The sequence below is a fragment of the Phodopus roborovskii genome, unplaced genomic scaffold (genome assembly GCF_943737965.1).
Source record: "Phodopus roborovskii unplaced genomic scaffold, PHOROB, whole genome shotgun sequence".
Lineage (NCBI taxonomy): Eukaryota > Metazoa > Chordata > Mammalia > Rodentia > Cricetidae > Phodopus > Phodopus roborovskii.
The window spans coordinates 14,856,292-14,878,640 of NW_026125295.1; the positions used below are offsets into that span (position 1 = coordinate 14,856,292).

The 22,349-nt window shown below is 38.8% G+C and overlaps 1 protein-coding gene across 8 annotated transcripts in view; it reads left to right on the forward strand.

Moving 5' to 3' along the window:
- Positions 1 to 22,349, forward strand: part of Dock3 (dedicator of cytokinesis 3) — a 307,646-nt gene that overhangs the window by 172,742 nt on the left and 112,555 nt on the right. For all 8 annotated transcript variants that reach the window (XM_051205186.1, XM_051205158.1, XM_051205167.1 and 5 more), the window contains exons 13-14: positions 18,564 to 18,652; positions 19,414 to 19,539. In XM_051205186.1, the coding sequence (XP_051061143.1) occupies positions 18,564 to 18,652; positions 19,414 to 19,539 (215 nt within the window). The remainder of the gene's footprint in view (positions 1 to 18,563; positions 18,653 to 19,413; positions 19,540 to 22,349) is intronic.

The window sequence follows — 22,349 nt, forward strand, 5'->3', positions numbered from 1 at the left end:
AGGATGGGTGAGAGTTTTAAATACACACACACACACACACAATACTTGCAATTGAGATTTCTGAGTCATGTGATAGCATACATTTTAATTTTTGAATGACCCTCTATACTGTTTTCTCTAATAGCTATACCAATTGACATTTCCACCAAGAACGTATGAAGGTTCCCTTTCCTGTACACCATCATCACATGTTCTCTCTCATGTTTTGTAGACTTCGTAGCCTGTATAAATGGATACTTTGTGGCGGTGTTGGCAACTTCCATATATTTTCCCATTTCTGTGTGTGTTTTTGCATATATGTCTATCTGGGCCCTAGGCAATTTTTCAGTCTTTAATGTTTATAAAATATTTTATGTGTGTGCATATTTTGTCTTCATGTATATGCACCACATGTGTGCCTCGTGACTCTGAAAGTCAAAAAAGGCCAAGGGATCCAGTTGGTTTGTGAGTCACCTATGCTGATGCTGAGAATCAAACTCAGGTCTTCTGGAAAAGCAACAAGCACTCTTAACTGATGAGCCATTTGTCAAACACCTGTATTAATTTTTTAATTAGCATGTAAAATAATGGGCTTCCTATGGTATCCTCGTATATACACATTATTTTATTTTCTTATCTTCATATTCTTCCCTTGTTATACTCCCTTTATCTCCCTTCTCCTCTCCCATTGGTTTCCTTCCCTTCTCCATAGAGCCCTTTGAATTCATTTGTGTGTGTGTGTGTGTGTGTGTGCGCGCGCGCGCTTGAGTGCACCAGCATGCATAGATGTATGTTTAACATGAGAGAAAAATGTGCCTATAGTCATGAAATTACTCTTTAAATTTATTTTTATGTAATGGTATTTTGCCTGAATAACTATTGCTGTGTGCCTGGTGCCCATAGAGGGCAGAAGAGAGCATCAGATCCCAGGTACTGGAGTTACAGACAGGTGTCATGTGTTGCTGGGAATCAAACCTGAGTCCTCTGGAAGAGCATCCAGTGTTCTTAACTGCTAAGCCATCTTTCCACCCCTTATTCTTTACTTAATACCCACTATCTCTACCTTAGGTGTGTAATCGTGTCTGTATATTAGTTTGACTGTAGTTCTGTGGCTTGGGCAGTTTGTGGAGCAACAGGTAGTGTGACCAGGATTTATCCCTGGTGCATGAACTGGCTTTTTTGGAGCCCATTCCCTATGGAGGGTTACCTTGCTTAGCCTACAGGGGAGAAGGGTTTGGTCCTGCCTCAGCTTGATATGCTAGACTGTGTTGACTTGCCATGGGGGCCTTATCCTTACTAAAGGTTTGGGTGGAGGAAGGTGGGGAAAAATGAGAGGAGGGGAAGGAGGGGAAACTGTGGTTGGTATGTAAAATGGAAAAAAAAAAACCTTTTAAATAAATAAAAAAATTAAAAAACAAATAAAAAACAAGAACTCAATGAGCCAGAATTTAGGTCACCTCAGGGTAGCGATTGTTCATGTAGGCATAAACAGCTCACAACAGGAATCTAATGCAGATCTCATTGTTAATTCCAAGTTGTTGTTTTTGTTTGTTTGTTTGTTGCCACAAGATTGGAAAAAATCTAAATATTTTTCCTTTGTTTTCTGTTCTACTAATCTACCATAGTGACAAAAAAGAGTATCTGCTCAAATAATAGACAAACAACCTTAGATGCATTTACCTTTGTGCGAGGTATGCTGGTTGACTTAAAATGATTGAGGCAATGTAATGAAGAAAGAAGTGGCTAAGGGAATGATGGGTAGCTGTACAGTGGTTCCCATACCATCTAAAATTAGTTTCCTATCTTTTCTTCTCATTTTATTTTTTGCTCATTTTTATATCTCAGCTACAGACTCCACGTAATCCATAATACCTAAAGTACTCTGTGATGATCACATAAAATATCACCTGTTTTTAATACCAATGTCAGTATATATTTATTTAATTCTCTGTACTGTAAATGAGCTTCAGCATCTTACAGATGAGAATACAGTCATACTGAAAGGACTGGTATTAGCACAGGACACTCCAAGACCAAGGCCAGAGGGACAAGAGGGTAAGGAATAGGAGACAAAGGCAGGAGACAGAGAGCTATGCAGAGGGAGAAGGGAACAAGGGGGAGGGGAAAGGGATATTTGCTCTAGAGGGACAAAGGACTGCCACTTGATAGAAAGGAGACAGATGTGGCTCCTAGATTTATAAAGTCATGATGAGGTGTTTAATTCTGACAGGTCAATTGGGTTACCCCAAAGGGGGCTTTTGATTACTAGACTTTAATATTTTGATAGTTGGACCTGGTAGTTAGCCTCAGAGAGAGGAAGTAGCCAAATAAGGGAATAAACCTTGGTGGCTAGCTTTAGGAATGTAATCTAATGGTTTCTTTTAGCAAGGAAGATGGAATGGGGAAGGGCAAGGCCTGCCAGAGCCATGTTTGCCATGCTCCAGCCTACTAGCATCTCTTCATACAATATGACTAAGTGACTCAACAAGTTAACCTCATTTATTGAAAGAACAAGAGAATGATAGTGTCCATATTTTGATTATAAAATTAATATTTTACCCTCTAAGAATTAAAACTAGAACTACCATTTTTTTCAGGTATTACATACATACCTAAAAGAAATGAAACCATCTGATATCAGGAGACATCTGAACACTTAGTTTTTTCCAACATTATTCACAGTAACCCAAAAAAAAAAAAAAAAAGGTAACATCCTAAATGTATTATGCAGTGGACTACTTTTCAGTTATCTTTTATGTCTTTTATGACAACAATGAGGGAGCTAGAGATCATTGTAGTAAATAAAGTAAGCTAGGCATAGAAATGCATGATAGTATGATAACACTCACATATGCACTGTCACAAATGAATCTTGTAGAAATAAGAATGATGGTTACTGGAAACTGAGAAGTTGGGAAGATGGAGAAATGGGGATATTTTAATTAATAGGTAACATTACAGTTAGATAAGAACTAGAAGTACCATTATAACTTGAAAGAAGGATTCTGAGTTTTCACTATAAAGAAATTCTAGGTTTACACAGATAGCTCAGTTGTTAAAGTGCTTTCCTTTTAGATGTGAATATCTGAGTTCTACCCCAATATCCTCACAAAAAAAAAAAAAAAAAAATTGGACTCGATGCCATGTTATTGTAATCCCAGCACTGGAGAGTTACAGATAGGAAGATCCCCGATGCTTACCTGATGGTCAACTTAAACTGTTGCCTAACAACAACAAACAAGATGAATGGCACCTGGAGAATACTACCAAGGATTGAATTATGGCCTCCCCATACACATGTACACACACCTACATAGAGGTGTATAAGCATTCATATATACACATGAACATGCATATGTACTGTACACACACAAGCTGAATGGGGCTAAGAATATAGCTCTGTGGTACAGAGAGCACTTACCTAGCTCTACCATGTGTGCGAGGTCCTGGGTTTGATTCCAGTACCACCACTCCCCCAAAAAATTAAGTTTGGGTAGGTAGACATTTAACCTTATTTAATCGTTGCACAATGTATACATGTGTGGAAAGTTACATAGTACTCCATTAATAGAGTGATTTTTATGATTTTATGTATCTTACATATTTTATGTAAAGACAATAGTCTTAAGAGTTTCTATTTCTGTGAAGAGACACCATGACCAGAGCAACTCTTATAAAGGAAAATATTTAATTGGAGTGGCTCACTTACAGGTCGGAGGGTTAGTCCATTGTCGTCATGGTAGGAAGCACGGCAGCGTGCTGGTGGAAATGCGCTTGAGCTACAGCCCTTACACCTTGATACAAAGGCAATAAGAAGTGAACTGAGACACTGGGTAGTATCTTGAACGTAAATGAGACCTCAAAGCCTGCCTTCACAGTGACACACTTCCTCCAACAAGGCCGTACCTACTCCAATAAAGCCACACCCCCTAATAGTACCACTAGTTTTGTGGGCCATTGTCTTTCAAACCACCACAACAATTTAATTTTAAAAAATAAAATTTCACTTAACTTATAATGATTCTTAAATAATAATAACAAAAATTCTAAGGGTAATAAAATATTATTCTTTATAATCAACATATAGTTCTTATTGATGTTGAATTATCATTCAACTGTTAATGTTTCAGTTAAAAACTTGAATATGGGCTAAAGAGAAGATGACTCAATGGTTAAGAGCACTGGCTGCTCTTCCAAGGGCCCCAGGTTCACTTCCCAGCACCCACATGGCAGGTCACAACTGTCTGTAACTCCAGTTCTAAGAAACCCTCATTCAGGCAAGCCAGTGTATATGAAATGAGAATAAACAAATACCTTGGATACATAAAGGCAACCCATAATAAAAACAAATGTAGAATATGTAATCATTCATCACAAAGGTGCAAGAAAGAACACAGACTGTACAGTTTAGGAGCTGCACTAAAAAAAAAAAAATCAGTTGTACTAACGAGTGTAAATGAGTTGAAAAAAAAAGTCCTATAAGATTATTCTACAAAGTCAGAAACAAATTCTGTATATTAACAAAAATTCAGGAAGATAATAGCATTATCTAAAAACATACAAATTTAAAAAAAATAGGATAGGGAGCTAGATAGATGGCTCAGGAGTTAAGAGCATTTGCTGCTCTTGGGGTTCTGCTCCCAGTACCCACATGATAGCTCACAACCATCTCTGACTCCAGTTCCAAGAGATCTGATGCCATCTTTTGACATCCATGTACACTACACACATGTAATGGATGCACATACATGTAGGCAAAGCACTCATAGACATAAAAATAAAATCAAGACATTAAATTTAATAATAAAAATAAGATATATATGCATATATATACGTATATATAGCCAGATACCAACAGAGTAGGAAAATTCCACATACATACTAGTGATTAAAATGTAAGACATAATGTACAAAATGGATGTTAGTATATTAGGGATTGATGCAGAAACAACACATATGCTCTCTAGGGGTTAAGTTTTCCTATCCCATGCTCTAAGAACACATTGGCAAGTGAAGAGCCTCTCAAAGTTGGCACAAGGATGGCACATGACAGTGTTTCTCTTTAACTCTGGGGTCCCTAACAGGACCACCACTTGATTGCTTGGTCTCTAAGAAATAAAACTATTTGCTGCCTTTTAAATTCAGAGTTTACATGCCATTCTGGAGGAATTTTCCCAACTGCCTATGTATTTCAGTTACAGGAACACTGATCAAATTCATCTTTAGCATGTCTACCCTTGTTATCTGGGGGAATGGCAGAGACAGTGTACTAGGTAGCACCTCTGCCTCCACTTCTCCACTGTTAAAGAAAACCTCATCTTTATTTTCTCTGCAGGAACACCTAACTATAGGTGTGAGTTACTGATAGAAGTAGTTGTAATGAGTCTAGATTTCATACAGTACATAGTGGCATCCATCAGGATGATCTCATTGCATTGAACTGTATGCACATAATATTTCCCATAAAGCAAACTTACTAGAAACAGAAAGACTACTAAAATGATACAAAGATGATTTTGTATCTCTGAACAGATAAGAAAACAAAAATTATTCTGTATGGAGAGAATCTTATATTTAAGAAAATATGAATAAGATTGATATAACAGATAATAGTAGCATCATCAGACACACACTATGGCTTTTGTCACCTCTTTTACAGAAAGAAAAGGAATACATGAAGGAACTGAAGGTTTGTATATAAAATAAACCTGAATAATATGTAAAATAGTTTAAATTTTTCATAAATAGAAAGGTGATTTCAAGGCAAGGAATTTAGCTTAGTTTGATAGAGTGCTTGTCTTTAATGCATAAGGGCCAACTTTAATTCCCAGCTCCACAAAATAAGGGGGAGATAATTTTCCACATGTCTTTTGTCAGCTACTGTTAAGGACAAATGAAAATCAACTATATTTAAAAACATGAGAAAGTAGTTTAAAAAAAAAGACGACTGGGGTTGTAGTTTAACAATAGAGTTAATATGCACCTAATATGCACAGTCCTAACATCACCAAAAATAAAAAGTAAAAACCAAAAAATCAGCATGAAGGTTATCTATGAATCTGTTAATAGCCAATAGTTCAGAGCTAAAAGGTAGGGGCTCTGAGCCCCTCTCCCTTATTTGACCGATTGTTGATAGGGTTGGTCTTGTGAAGGCTCAGTGCAATAACTATAGGTGTGAGTCTAGAAATTAGCATCTCACAGCCATTCACCCTATTTTCTAGCTCTTACATACTTTTACTCCCCCTTTCCACTTCGATGATTATATGTGACTTTCAAACAAAAGTGAGAAATGGAGCTTCCTCTAAAAGGTACAGTGAGTTATTTTATCTTTCCAGACCTGGATGTTGATCTATAATGAATATTGTTATGTTTCTCCTGTTAACTGTTAACAGATACTCTCTATAAGTTTTATAGAATCAGTTATTTGATTGACCCAATCAGACAATTCGAAAGTCTGGAACCAGACTTTGCATTGAAAGATGGAACCAGAATTGTTCCAGCTCCATGAATTATGCTTTATTTGTACTTGTGCTGAATGCTTCTGGTATGCTTTAGATGAGAATGTGGCCAGTAAGCAGCCTGTTGCTGTTTCTTCCCAGCATAGACTTTTTGCACTAATTCAGTTTATGAACTGATTAATGCATGGACAGAGCCTCTCATGCCTGCCAGACCTAAGTAAGCCTAGTTGCCTCCTATAATCTTTGTACTCTTTCTTACTCCCAGACTTTCTCCATGTTCTTGTATGTCCTTTTTAATACCAGAAGTACAAGAATTTATGATTCATTTCTATGGTGTGTGTGTGTGTGTGTGTGTGTGTGTGTGTGTGTTCCTCTTATTCATGATTCTGATTATTTCCTGTACTATAATGACACAATACTACTCAAGGATGGGAATTGCAGTAATTATGTTCATGTGTAGTTTCCTTGTGTGAAATATGTGCATTCAAAAGAAGGATTTTGATGTGCATTCAAAAGAAGTAAATTGATGTTGTTTTCCTGACTCGTACAGCAGAAGTTCATAGAACTAGGATTTGAACCTAACTCTTCTTACTCCAGTCTATTAGCACATTTTCCTGTTTCACATTTCAAGTATACGTGTATTATATTTGCAAGAGCCTGTATTTAGAAGTTCAATGATACAGACTCATAAAACAGCTGTATAACTTTGAGCCTCCCATATGCCTCTGTGAGCCTCAATTCTTTCCCTGTAAGGTGGAGATCATGTGCCTGTTTCATATGAGTAAATCTACTAAGATAATACCAAATACCCATAAAGTAACCACCACAGATGACATTTGGCTATTTTCTACATTCAGGCACTCTGCTCAACATTTGACATGTTATTAACCTATTTAATCTTCACATACACTTGGTGATCCTCTGAAGTTCCTATTTCCTTGCCCAGTTCAAAAGGCATGCTCTGCTTATATTTTCTCATAAATTTTAGCTTAACAGGAAGAGTTTGGTTTGATTATGCACTTCTGGAAGCCTCTATAGCTGAAACCACCTATATTTCTCATGAAGTATGGCATTAAATATTCTAGAAAAGGGAGAGCTTCTGACATAAACAACAGCAAAAATATCAGTTTCTTCCTACTGAGATTTTCAACCATATTTTTAGTTAAGACATAGAAATGTGTTTGTGGTCTAAACAGTTCCTTTCTGGACAATTGAGGACAGATATGTCTCATTATCTAAAATTAATTAGATTGGTCAGTTTGTATCTGATTAGTTAGGTCTTTTTTGTGGGAGTGTGTGATTTTCTTTGTTTGATATGTAGTCATCCTTCTAATTTCTTCTTTTTTTCTTTTGCGCTAAAGGTAAAGTTATCATGAACTAATGATCAGTGTTGATGGTGTTCCTAAATATGTAGGTTATTGTCTGTTTTCTAACATAAGACCTTCAACTGAGTAAACGAAATTAACTAGATCCCACAGATAAATACATAATTTTTAAGTCAGTGTTAAAAACAATTAAGTTAAGCCTTGACCAAAATTTAATAGTTGCAATTAAAAAGATGAAGACAAAATAAGAATACTGACATTGGGCAGACAATTACCATTGACCCTAGTATGAGAATAAGGCTCTACAAGTCTATCCTGTTCTCTCCCTAGTCTGCCTTTGTAACCAGCCAGACCTATGCTCAGGCTCATGTCCTATCTTATTCTCATAATCTGAAAAAAATGGACATGATAATACCTACTGTATTGTTTTATTAATTTTAGAAATTAACACAGCAGTTATTGACTTTTCATAGGCTCTCTTTTTAAAATTCAAGTGTACAGATCTTAACAGCCCTCCAAAATATTTAAGATTTTTTGGGGGCTGCCTAACCAGGGAAATATAAATGAAAACTTGTCAGAAACACAAAAATCAAGAGGATAATAATATAGTAGGGAAGAAATAAATGAAATATGCTGCAGTGAGTGAGAAGAACATTATGACCTCTGTTGAACCTGAATACCTGCCCTGGTGCTTCTGAACTCATGTAGAAAACAAAAGTTTTCCAACCCTCTAATTTAATCCCTGAATATGCAGTGACTGAAGTGCTACCCAATTGTCTATTGTTGTCCCTGTAATTAATAAAATGGGCTGCCATGGCAATATGTGGATGATGAAATCCTTCATGCATCTTATAAGTAAAGGCAAACTGTTGACATCAGTAATCACACTCTACATATTAATTTGATTAGGTATAACATAATCATGTTTCATTATAATCATGAATCATTTGATTATTTAATAAATGCTCACATTTAAATTTTTCCTACAAAATATGCTAGTGATTAGATAAAATATGCTGATGAAGCTACATCCATCTAAATAAAATGATTTGAGTAGCTTCTCTTTATCCTTAGTCTGTACTTAATGGCACTCATATTCTCATCTTCAAATACATAGGTGGCATACTTATTACCAGTCACTTGCCTTGTACTACATCCCCATGCAGTTAATCTTTGCTCCTAAGACATAGCAATGAAATATGTCTCCAGATATTACTTATGTCCCTTAGGGCAAGATCAGTCCCTATTGAATCATTGTTACTAATCTATAAAAATGGGTTTTATTTATTTATTTTTTAATCTGGTCATTTCTGTTTCACTTTTCTGTAGACCCATATCTTTGATAATTAATCACTGTGTGCTAGTCTGTTCCTGAGTTCTTTGTTCTTTCTGCCTAATTTGCTGCTCTCTCATTTTCAATGCCTTTTTTTCTTCTGCCTAGTACTTACTCCTTATGTCTATTTTCACATTTCTGAGGCTTAAAATGCTCAATATATTCTTGGTGCTTATTCCCTTCCTTTTAATTTTAAAATCATTTTCTTTTTCAAAACTCATTGAGCTAGAAGTGTTGGTAATGCCCGCAATCCCTCAAGGGCATAAGGAAAGGAGATCTTGAGCGCCATGTCAGCCTGGGCTACATTGTGAGACCCTATCTCAAAAAAACCAAACTCATAACAACAAAAGAAGTATAGGCTAGAATTATCCATATAGTTATGGAAATGGGGTTGGAGACATCAATATGAACTTTTTTTATCTTAATACAGAGGCAGATAGTTGCATATAGATATATTATAAATATCTCTGTATACACAGATTTATATACACGTATATTTTCTTTTTTTATAACCAAGTCCATTTAAATGAAAACAAACATTTATAGACAATATTTGGGAATTTGGGTGTCATTCTTTCCAAACTACTTCCTGCTGATAAGGGGCGCTGTCATGGAGGATTCTAAGAAGATGCAGAAATCCTGGCTGTAGTCTGCAAGGCTGCTTTGTCCAGCTATTTTGAATGTAGGATCACTTGGTACTCTGTTTCAGGCTGTCTGGCTTGATCAAACCACATTAGTCTAGAAGGAATCCACAGCTTTTCATTTTCTGTGGAAACAAAAATGGAAAACCTTTTCCCCAGTAACTTGCCCTTGAACTTAAATTTTGGAGTCAAAGCATTTTTTTAATTTATTATTTTATAGGTCGATCCCAGTTCTCCCTCCCTCCCTTTTACCCTCTCTGCCCTCTCACATGCACCCTAACCATCCTCCCATCCCATCCCCCCACCCCAATTCCATATGTAGGGGAATGCCATCCAGTTGGGGTCATGTAGATCTGACAGGTCATGTGAAGTAGGGAATAGGGCTTCTCTCCTGACTCTAGGTTAAGGCAGTTATCCCTCCATGGGGGATGTGTTTGCAAAGTCCTTTTGTGTACCAGGGATACATCCTGGCTCCACTGTCTGAGGTCTCTTAGACTGCTCAGTCCTTCTGGCTGAGACCCATATTCAGGGGGGCCTGAGTCAGTCCCGTGCTGGATTCCCAGCTATCAGTCTGGGGGCCTGTTAGCTCCTCCTTGTTCAGGTAAGCTGGCTCTATGTGTTTCTGCAGCCTGGTCTTGTCCTCTCCCTCTGCATCTGGGTTCTACTTCAATTCAGTGTTTATGTATGGGTGTTTGCTCCTGTTTCTAACAGGAATTAGATGAGGGCTCCATGAATAAGTTAGTTGTTGATCTCACTATCCGGGAAGGGCATTTATGGTAGCCTTTCCACTGTTGCTCAAATTGTTAGTTGGCAGCAGTCTTGTAGTTTTCTAGACCTTTCTTTGTGTTCAATTTTATCTTCAAACCAATATTGGCTCCCTCTTTTATGTGCTTTCTCTCTCTCTCTCTCTCTCTCTCTCTCTCTCTCTCTCTCCTGTCTTCTATTCCTAACCGGGCTCAATCTTCCTAGTCACACATGTTTTCCTTTCCTCCCCCTCTTTTTCTCCTACTTCTCTCTCCATTCACTGCCCCCCCCACTTTCCCTGTGCTCTGGGGGACTTGTCCCTTCCTGCTTCTGTGAGGGACTTTATATGAATCTCTTGGAAAACACCATGTATCCTAGTTCCTCTGGTGGTGTGAATTATAGGCTAGTGATTCTTTGCTTTAGGTCTAAAATCCATATATGAGTGAGTACATACTATGTTCCTCTTTTTGTGACTGGGTTACCTCATTCAGGATGGTTTCTTCAAATGCCATCCACTTGCCTGCGAATTTCAAGATACCATTATTTTTTTCTGCAGAGTAGTATTCCATTGTGTAGATGTGCCACATCTTCATTATCCATTCTTCAATTGAGGGGCATCTAGGTTGCTTCCAGGTTCTTGCTATTACAAATAATGCTGCTATAAACATAGTTGAACAGATGTCTTTGTTGCATGGATGTGGATCATTTGGGTATATGCCTAAGAGGGGGATTGCCGAGTCCTGTGGTAAACTAATTCCCATTTTCCTGAGAAACCGCCATACTGATCTCCAAAATGGCTGTACGAGTTTGCACTCGCACCAGCAGTGGAGGAGTGTTCCCCTTTCTCCACATCCTCTCCAGCATGAGTCCTCATTGCTGTTTCTAATTTTAGACATTCTGGCAGGGGTAAGATGGTATCTCAAAGTTGTTTTGATTTGCATTTCCCTGATAGCTAAGGATGTTGAGCACTTTCTTAAGTGTCTTTCAGCCTTTTTGATTTCCTCCATTGAGAATTCTTTCTTCAGTTCTGTACCCCATTTTTTAATAGGGTTATTTGGTGTTTTGTTGACTAGTTTCTTGAGTTCTTTGTATATTTTGGAGATCAGCCCTTTGTCAGATGTAGGGTTGGTGAAAATCTTTTCCCAGTCTGTGGGCTGCCGTTTGGTCTTGTCCACTGTGTCCTTTGCCTTACAGAAGCTTCTAAGTTTTGAGGTCCCATTTATTAATTGTTTCTTTCAGTGTCTGTGCCCCTGGAGTTATATTCAAGAAGCGGGCTCCTATACCAATTTGTTCAAGGGTACCTACTACTTTCTCTTCTAAGAAGTTCAATGTGGCTGGATTGATGTTGAGGTCTTTGATCCATTTGGACTTGAGTTTTGTGCATGGCGACAGACATGGGTCTATCTGCAGTCTTCTACACACCCTCATCCAATTGTGCCAGCACCATTTGTTGAAGATGCTGTCCTTGCCCCATTGTATAATTTTAGCTGTTTTGTCAAAAATCAGGTGTTTATAAGGTATGTGGATTTATATCAGGGTTTTCAATTCGATTCCATTGGTCTACCTGTCTATTTTTGTGCCAATACCAGGCTGTTTCCAGAACTATAGCTCTGTAGTAGAGCTTAAAGTCAGGGATGGTGATGCCTCCTGAAGTTCTTTTATTGTACAGGGTTGTTTTGGCTATCCTGGATCTTTTGTTTTTCCATATAAAGTTCATTATTATCCTTTCAAGGTCGGTGAAGAATTGTGGTGGGATTTTAATGGGGATTGCATTGAATCTGTAGATTGCTTTTGGTAAGGTTGCCATTTTTACTATGTTTATCCTACCTATCCAAGAGCATGGGAGATCTTTCCATTTTCTGGTATCTTCTTTAATTTCTTTCTTTAGAGCCACAAAGTTCTTATTATATAGGTCTTTTACTTGTTTGGTAAGCGTTACACCAAGATACTTTATGTTGCTTGTGGCTATTGTAAAGGGTGATGTTTCTCTGATTTCTTTCTCTGTCTCTTTGTCATCTGAAAAAAGTAGGGCTACTGATTTTTTTGAGTTTATCTTGTATCCTGCTAGTTTGCTGAAGGTGTTTATCAGCTGTAGGAGTTCCCTGGTAGACTTTATTGGGTCGCTTATGTAAACTATCATATCATCTGCAAATAGAGACAGTTTGACTTCTTCCTTTCCAATTTGGATCCCCTTGATCTCCTTTTGTTGTCTTATAGCATTAGCTAGAACTTCCAGTATGATATTGAAGAGATATGGAGAGAGAGAGCAGCCTTGTCTTGTTCCGGATTTTAGAGGAATTGGCTTAAGTTTCTCTCCATTCAGTTTGATGTTGACAGTTGGTTTGCTGTATATTGCTCTTATTATGTTTAGGTATGTTCCTGTTATCCATGATCTCTCCAAGACCTTTATCATGAAAGGCTGTTGAATTTTGTTGAAGGCTTTTTCAGCATCTAGGGAAATGATCATATGTTTTTCTTTTTCAGTTTGTTTATATGGTGGATCACGTTGATAGATTTTCATATGTTAAACCATCCCTGCAGTCCAGGGATGAAGCCTACTTGGTCATGGTGGATGATTTCTCTGATGTATTCTTGAATTTGGTTTGCCAATATTTTATTGAGTATTTTTGCATCGATGTTCATCAGGGATATTGGTCTGTAGTTTTCTTTCTTAGTTGTGTCTTTGCTAGGCTTGGGTACCAAGGTTATTGTGGCCTCATAAAAAGAGTTTGGTAATGAACCTTCTGTTTCTATTTTGTGGAACAGTTTGAGGAGTAGTGGTATTAGTTCTTCCTTGAATGTCTGGTAGAATTCTGCACTGAATCCATCTGGCCCTGGACTTTCTTTGGTTGGAAGGCTTTCGATGACTGCTTCTATTTCATTGCAGGTTATAGGTCTATTTAAGTTGTTTGTCTGTTCTTGATTTAATTTTTGGTAAGTGTAAGTTATCTAGAAATTTGTCCATTTCCTTTGAATTTTCAATTTTTGTGAAATACAGATTTTCAAAGTATGACCTGAAAATTGTCTGTATTTCCTTTGTGTCTGTTGTTATGTTCCCCTTTTCATTTCTGATTTTGTTAATTTGCATGTTCTTTCTCTGCTTTTGCATTAATTTGGATAAAGGTTTGTCTATCTTGTTGATTTTTCTCAAAAAACTAACTCTTGGTTGCATTGATTTTTTTTTTTTTGTATTGTTTTCCTGGTTTCTATTTTGTTGATTCAGCCCTCAAGTTGATTATTTCCTGGCGTCTACTCCTATGGGGTGAATTTGCTTCTGTCAGTTCTAAGGCTTTCATTTGTGCTGTGAATTCTCTAATGTGACTATCCTCTGTTTTCTTCATATGGGCACTTAGTGCAATGAACTTCCCTCGTAGCACTGCTTTCAAGGTGTCCCATAAGTTCGGGTATGTTGTATCCTCATTCTCACTGAATATTAGAAAGTCCTTAATTTCTTTCTTTATTTCTTCTTTGACCCAGGTGTGGTGCAACTGCACATTGTTCGGTTTCCATGAGTTTGCAGGTTTTCTGCTATTTGTGTTGTTGTTGAATTCCAATTTTAAAGCATGGTGGTCTGATAAGTTACAGGGGACTATTCCTATTCTCTTGTATTTGTTGTGGTTTGTTATGCCACCTAGTATGTGGTCGATTTTAGAGAAGGTTCCATGTGGAGCAGAGAAGAAGGTATATTCTTTTGTGTTTCGGTTTCGATGGAATGTTCTATAGATGTCTGTTAACCCCAGTTGAGACATAACTTCTGTTAGTTCTTTTGTTTCTTTTGTTGAGTTTCTGATTTATGGTCCTGTCTAGTGTTGAGAGTGGTGTATTGAAGTCTCCCACTATAAGTGTGTGAGGTTTTATATGAGCTTTGAGTTTTAGTAGTGTTTCTTTTACTAATGTGGGTGCCTTTGTATTAGGGGCATAGATGTTCAGAACTGAGACTTTGTGTTGATGGATTTCTCCTGCGATGAATATGAAATGACCGTCTTCATCACTTTTGATTAATTTTGGTTTGAAGTCTAACTGGTTAGATATTAGGATAGCCACGCCTGCTTGCTTCTTGGTTCCATTTAATTGGAAAATTTTTTCCCAACCCTTTACCCTGAGGTAATGTCTATCTTTGAAGCTTAGATGTGTTTCTTGTATGCAACAGAAGGATGGATTCTGTCTTTGTATCCATTTTGTTAGCCTGTGTCTTTTTATAGGTGAGTTAAGACCATTAATGTTGAGGGTGAGTAAAGGACTATTGATTGTTGATGCTTGTTTGTTTTAGATTTGTTGTTGGCAGTGGTATTATGAATATATTTTTTCTGCTTTACCCTTGGTTTCTGGTGTAGTTAGATTATCTGTTGCCTACATTTTTGTGGGTGTAGTTACCTTCCTTGGGTTGGAGTTTTCCTTCCAATACTTTCTGTAGGACTGGATTTGTAGATACATATTGGGAAAATCTGGTTTTGTCATTAAATATCTTGTTTTCTTCATCTATAGTGATTGAGAGTTTTGCTGGGTATAGTAGCCTGGGCTGGTATCCGTGGTCTCTTAATACTTGTAGAACATCTATCCAGGACCTTCTGGCCTTGAGGGTTTCCATGGAGAAGTCGGATGTAATTTGGATAGGTCTGCCTTTATATGTTACCTGTCCTTTTTCCTTCACTGCTCTTAATATCCTTTCTTTATTCTGTATGCTAGGTGTTTTGATATTATTATATGTTGAGGGGTCTTTTTTCTTTGGTCCAGCCTATTTGGTGTTCAATATGCTTCTTGTATTTTCATGGGCATGTCCTTCTTCAGATTGGGAAAGTTTTCCTCGATGATTTTGTTGAATATGTTTTCGGCACCTTTGAGCTGGGCTTCCTCACCTTCCTCTATGCCTATTATTCTTAGGTTTGGCCTTTTCATGGTGTCCCACATTTCCTGGATGTTTTGTGTTAAGGATTTGTTGGATTTATGATTTTCTTTGGTCGATGAATCTATTTCTTCTAGTTTATCTTCTGCGCCTGAGATTCTCTCTTCCATCTCTTGAATTCTGTTGGTTATGCTTGCGTCTGTAGTTCCCAATGTTTTGCCCAGTTTTTCTATTTCCAGCATTCCTTCGGTTTGTGTTGTCTTTATTTTCTCTATTTCAGTTTTCAAGTCTTGAACCGTTTCCTTCACCTGCTTAATTGTTTCTTCTTGGCTTTCTGTACTTTCTTTACTTTCCTTAAGGAATTTGTTCATTCCACTTTTTTGTTTGTTTTTTCCTCCATTTCTTTAAGGGATTTTCTCACATCTTCTTTGAGGGCCTCTATCATTTTTATGATAGTAATTTTTAAGTCGTTCCCTTCTGCTTCCTCTGCTTTGTTGTTGTGTTCCATTCTAGTTGGTGTAGATTCCCTAGATTCTGGTGGTGTCATGCTTGTCTTTCTGTTGCTAGGTGTTTTCTTGTATTGCCATCTTCCCATAGCTTCTCCCAGTAGGTGTTGGTGGGGTCTCCCCCTCTCTCTATGGTACTTCTCCAGTTGGGCTTATGTGGGTCAGAGGTTCAATATCTGTAGCTCTGGGTGGTCCAAGCTCTATAGGAGGTCTCTCCGCAGACAGGGACCCAGGGGTGGGGTCAGGGATGAGGGTCCAGTAGAAGATGCCAGCATAAACTCAGAATGGTCCCACAGAGATAGGCTCGTCTCTGGGAGGGGCCCCGGGCTCCAGCAGAGGACTGGAGGCGGGGTCAGAGACCAAGCAGGTGGAAATTACGTGTGGTCCTGCATAGATAGGCAGGTCACCTTTGTTCAGAGTTGCTCTGAGAAGTCCCCGAAGTAGGGTATACTGTTGGCTCCACCCTGTCCCAGTGCTCAACCAGAGCAGCGGGACAGTGGGCAGGGTAGAGGGGGGCAGGATAGCGGTGGGGATGGGTGGGGATGTATCAGAGCTCCAAGGGTGCTCATGATGGGGACAGGACACAGGAGCAGCAGGATCAGGGGCCAATCCAGGGAGTTCGGGGGGGGGGGGGAGGGAGAGTTGGTAGGGGCGAGGCTGCCCCAATTGGGCCCAGACTCACCACTAGCCAATGACTGGCAGAAGAGGACAAAGGCTGGGCTGATACTTGGGAAGTTTCTGCACTTGGGAAGGATCTCACTGGAAACTGGCACTCTCCAGCTGAGGCCTCTTTCTTTCTATATTTTCTTATTCTGTCAGCTGAAGGGACTCAGAAGCAACAATAACCCAATAACATTGATCACATATAGAGCACAAATCTTAGTTTTGAATACCATTCTTCAATTAAAGGAATCAGGGATCTTTGGAAGAGTAGATGAATCAAGGGTTAGAACGGGAAATATACAAAATGATCCTGAAACAGTACAAAAAAAAAAAATTTAAGACTTTTTTTGGGGGAGGGTAGGAGGGTTGTTCGTTTGGTTTTGTTTGTTTGTTTTAGACAACATTTCATTGTGTAGCCCTGGATGTCTTGGAATTCACTCTGTAGACTAGGCTGGCCTTGAACTTAGAGATCCATCAGCCTCTGCCTCCTGGGTGCTGGTATTAAAGGTGTTGCACCACCAATGCCCAGCTTCAGAATTTTTTTTTTAAATGTTTGGGACTTGCATAAAGGGAGTATATTAAAGGAACATTGTTTTGCTCTTCTATTAATTTTACTGAGTTCCTCAGACCTGCTGCTGTAGACTTGACTCACTCAGGGGAAGCTCCCCTCACCTCTGTGGATCCCTGTGTGAGCTATTAAGCTCCATGTTAATTATTAAAATATTACTGGTCCATTTTATTACTTAAGTGGATGTAGTTACAGCTTAAATATAAACTAGAAAAGGATATCAATTAGCATATTTTTTAACATTTCAGGAAGCAATGGCCTTTAGGCCATCTAATAACAAACTGCCATCAGAATATAACCCTGACAGCAACTGGTGGAAACAGATGCAGAGACCCACAGTCAAACATTAGGCCAAGCTTGGGGAATCCTGCTGAAGAGAGGATGGAAGGACTGTAGAAGTCAGTGATGTCAAGGACACCACAAAAGCCCACAGACTCAACTAACCAGGGCTCAAAGGAGCTCACAGAGATTACATGGCACTGACCTAGGCCTTCTGCATGAATGTGACAGTTGTGTAGCTTGGTCTTCTTATGGGACCCCTAACAGTAGGAACAGTGGCTGTCTCTGACTCCTTTACTGATTTTTGGGACTCTGCTCCTCATACTGGGTTGCCTCACCCAGCCTTAATACCAGGGGAGGTGCTTAGTCTTGCTGTAACTTTGATGTTTTGTTGATATGCATGGGAGGTCTACTCTTTTCTGAATAGAAACAGAGGAGGTGTGGAACACAGGGAGGGGCTGGGAGGAGAAAGGGGAAGGAAATCTAAGGTTGGAATGTAAAATTAATTATTTTTTAAAACAGAATGCCACACTGAGCAGAAAACCATTTATGAAAGAAAAGAAGTGTTAATCAGTCAAGTTTGAAAATGTTCATTTACTTAATACCTATCAAATTGTCACCCCAAGTGCTAAAATATCTCATTAACGATTCATATGCTAAAGAAAAAATCATGGCAGTTTCTAAACAGTAGAATTTGTTGAGAGAAACCTTTCTCTATCGGAACAACTTCCTCCCCTCCCCCCAATGTGTGTGTGCAGAGTTAAAAAAGAAAAAACTCATTCTACTTCAGAGATGAAGATGAAATTTGTATACCTGGTAATGTAGCTTAGTAGCAGAAAATATGTTTAGTATCAGGAAGCCTTGGGTTCAATCCTTAGCACCCCCAAAAGTTATAGACACGTGTGTGTGTGTGTGTGTGTTTATGTGTGTGCATACTAGCAAGGATTAATTTTAAAGTTTCAAAATTGTATGTGTGTGTTGTATTAATGTGCACATTGTTATATGCATATATGTAAGGGTTTATTTTAATATATACTCTTTCTCCAAGTTTTAATCTTCTATACTTAACAGTAGTAAAAGAACCTTATCTAATTGTAAAGCATATACTCATTTCTGTAGGAGAGTGAGAAATCCTTTTCTCTTCAAACTTGTTGGTACACATTGAGCCACCAGACCAGATGCTTTAAATTCTGGTGAGGCATAAAACCTGTCCTTCTGTTACAGATGTAACAATGAGAGCGAGTGGACCCAGATTCATGAGAACATCATCCGGAAGTCAAGTACCAAGTACTCTGCCCCCAGTGCCAGCCATGGTGATGTATTTCTTTTTCTTCTTTTGTTTGTTTGTTTTGTTTTCGAGACAGGATTTCTCTGTGGCTTTGGAGGCTGTCCTGGAACTAGTTCTTATAGACTGGGATGGTCTCAAACTCACAGAGATCTGCCTACCTCTGCCTCCAGAGTGCTGGGATCAAAGGCATGCACCACCACCGTCCTGGCACATGATGTATTCCTTTGGCTAGAAAGTTTTATGTTATGTCTGTATAGTCTAATTGTATAACACTTCAGTGGTTGGTGTTGCTTGACTAATTTCCTGTTCACATTTGTTTCCTTCCTGGGAGTTTTCTAGTAGTAGTCCTTTATATAGTCATTTAAGACCTTTTTAATATCCCTTGACTAATATACATTTTGATCTTTTTAATAATAAACTCTATACACTTTGGTAAGTAGCTGGACTTCCAGTCCAGTGAGCAAAATGTTTCCAGGTTTGTTACATTATAAAGTCTGTTTTCTTAAACAAAATGACAAGTATTAGTATCCAGTTCTCGTTCTATTCCTATTGAATGTCAGCATCTTGTAGAAAGACTGACACTAATGATTATTTTTCTAAGAAAACTATCAGGGCTATGGTGTAAGTTAGTGATAAAGTGTTTGCCCAACATGTAGCCCTAGGATCTATCCCTCCTAGCACTGTGGCTGGAGAAATGGAAAAGAGACGAAATTGATGTCTTTCCTAGTACTATGCACAGGGTATATGTATGGCTCTGAATAAAGAAAAAATGTTTTGTTTTTGTAGGTCTTATTATTTCCCTACAGCTTTTTCGTGGTGACATGGAACAGATCCGGAGAGAAAATCCCATGATATTTAATAGAGGATTAGCAATTACACGAAAACTGGGATTTCCTGATGTCATTATGCCAGGTAAGAAAAAGTGAGTGGGGATGGGGGGGAGATGGATTAGCAGAATGGAGTTTATTGCTTGAGCAGGTGGTAAGCTATTCAGGTGAGCTATACAGCCATTAAGGTCTCTGCCTCCCAAGTCAGTGGCTGACTGTAGTTTACAGCAGCAGCCCTTTGGGTATTGTAAGCATTTGTTCTTTGCCAGAAGCCCCTGTACCATGTTTCCCAGTGCAACATGACAGTTCAGCACGTGGGCTTTGTGGAGCTCTGGTGATAAGGGAAGCAATGTGAAATTTCCTCATAAAGATGTACTTTGTAACCTTCTCTTCCATCATATTCCCTGATTGGGGATTTCTTCATGAGAACTTCCTGCTTAAGGGGAAGAATTTATCACAATATGTGTCTACACTATCGGAGACTCCTGTTTGTGTAGGAATTAGGGGGAAAATTTTAATGTAACAGAAAGTAGACATACAAACAGCATGGATTTGGACCTTCTAAATATTACTGCCTGTTTTCTCAGCAGTTGTCTCAGTGGAGATCCAAGGCAGAAAGTAGGGATGCATTGCCTCTCAAGTAAGGTTTTGCTAGGCAAGTACTAGGCTCATGTTTTCTATTAGGTGGACTTGGGTAGAGCTGGGAAAGTAGATCCAAATGGGCTGTTAGAGCTGAAAGAGCTGTTAGAAATGAAAAGACTGGCTCGAGATTGACAGCAGGTAATTTGGCAACCAAGATGTGAAGGATATGGAGTTCAGAACAAGCAAACACCTGGTTCTCTAGATAGATTCTAGGAGAGGTGGACCTACCCTCTCAGTTGAGTTTTAATTCCCTGTACAAAGCTTGTTTTATTGAGAAGAGCCAGGCCAGAATGAACTAAATTGTGACTACTTTATATGTCATCTATTAGTTCTTCCTGGTTCTTCACTAATGTTGGAAACATTTGCCAATACACACCCAAAGGGGAATATGACTTGAGAAAGGAAGGCCCACACAGTGGGACCAGCTACTCTGTTTGCCCAGATTTATTTTCTATCACCTCCATTCCCTCCCTGTAGACACTGTGCATGCAGAGCAAGCTGCTGTGCACTGCTTTTATTTCCTACTCATGAACACAGGAGGCTTTTGGATGGCAGATTTAGGCCAACTAGATCAATTATGTTTATTGCTAAGTGATATGGGACCTCATGCTTATGAAGGGCCTACATCTGGCTATTGTACAGATGAGTGTTCCATTGGAAGTTGCACCTATACTTTCACAATCCCTTCTTTAGCTTTGTCTGGACCCTGTAATCAAGAAAAGAAAAGTCCAAACAACAGTCTCACCTTTGTAGCAACGAGGTTTTGAAAAGAGAACCAAAGCTAACTGAAATTGATCTAATAACCTTTTCAAAATTAGATGCTAGGTGCTAACTGTAGTGGAATAATATGTGAGAGACTGTCAATAGAGTGCTTCTCTTGCAAGCATGAGGACCTGAGCTCAATCAGGAGGAACCATTTTAAAGAGCTGAGTATGGTGGTGTATGGTATAATCTCAGCACTCAACCAGGAGGCAAAGACAGGCAGATTCCTTTAGGCTTGCTGGCCAACCAACCTGGCAGACTTGGAAAAGCTGCATGCAGTGAAAAATCCTGCCTTAAAAAGATTCAAGATGGACAGCTTCTGAGAAATAACATTTGACTTTCCTTTGACCTCTACACATGCACATATTTGTACAAATTATATTAGCAAGATACATTACAAAGAGACTTTCATCTATGGAAAAAGACCTTCTGCTCAGGTACTCACCCTCACTGACTGTCAATGACGCCTTCTGCTCAGGTACTCACCCTCACTGTGTGTCAATGACGCCTTCTGCTCAGATACTCACCCTCACTGAATGTCAATGACGCCTTCTGCTCAGGTACTCACCCTCACTGTGTGTCAATGACGCCTTCTGCTCAGGTACTCACCCTCACTGTGTGTCACTGATGCACAGGCTTATAAGGGATTTTTATCTACATTAAAAATACCTGGAAGTGTGTGATGTCAGGCATTAGTGAGGCAATGAGGTTAAGGAAGTACTCCATTTCCTGAGAAGCAAAAGCATCATCAGATGATTTTCTCTACAAGGCAGGACATTGGACATTTCTTGGAGACCTGGGACTGGGTAATGAGTGTGTTACTCTTGTGGGTTTTCTGCCTTTGCAGTGCTGAGTGTTCTAGCTAAAAGTAAGCAGTACTTAGTACATATTCTGTCCTTTCTCCTCTTTAGGAAAGAGCCTTTTACACAAATGGCCACCCCTGAAATTACAACTCATCTCCTTATATTGTGCTCCAATATATTGTCAGGAATGGTTTTTACCACTTAGACAGGTTAATAATGCTTACCTACAGCTTCTGCTAAAGCAGGAGTGTGTGTGTGTGTGTGTGTGTGTGTGTGTGTGACCATGAGTGTGTGCTTGCATGTGTATTATATTGTGGTCAATCTGTCTTGGGAACAATGACTGTAGGAAGAAAAGCCTTGGAGAGTAGAGTGTTGTCAGTCCTAGCCATCCCTCCATCTGAAGCTGGGGCACCCTTCTTCTAAGAGAATATTGTACCTGGGTTATAACAGTTCTTTAGCTTTGAAGTGCTGGCCAACTTACAAGAAGCTGCAACTTCATCTTCTTGACACATGGACACATGGAGCAAGAACAAGAAAAGAAACTGTGTCAGTAGCTGTGAGCATATCAACACTAAAGTCTGAGAAATTATAGTAAATGAAAAATTACAATTACTCGTAAGCTGTGATCCTTATTTTAAAAGTATCCTGCATTTGGCAGAAACTACCAGATACTCATATGGAGAGGTCT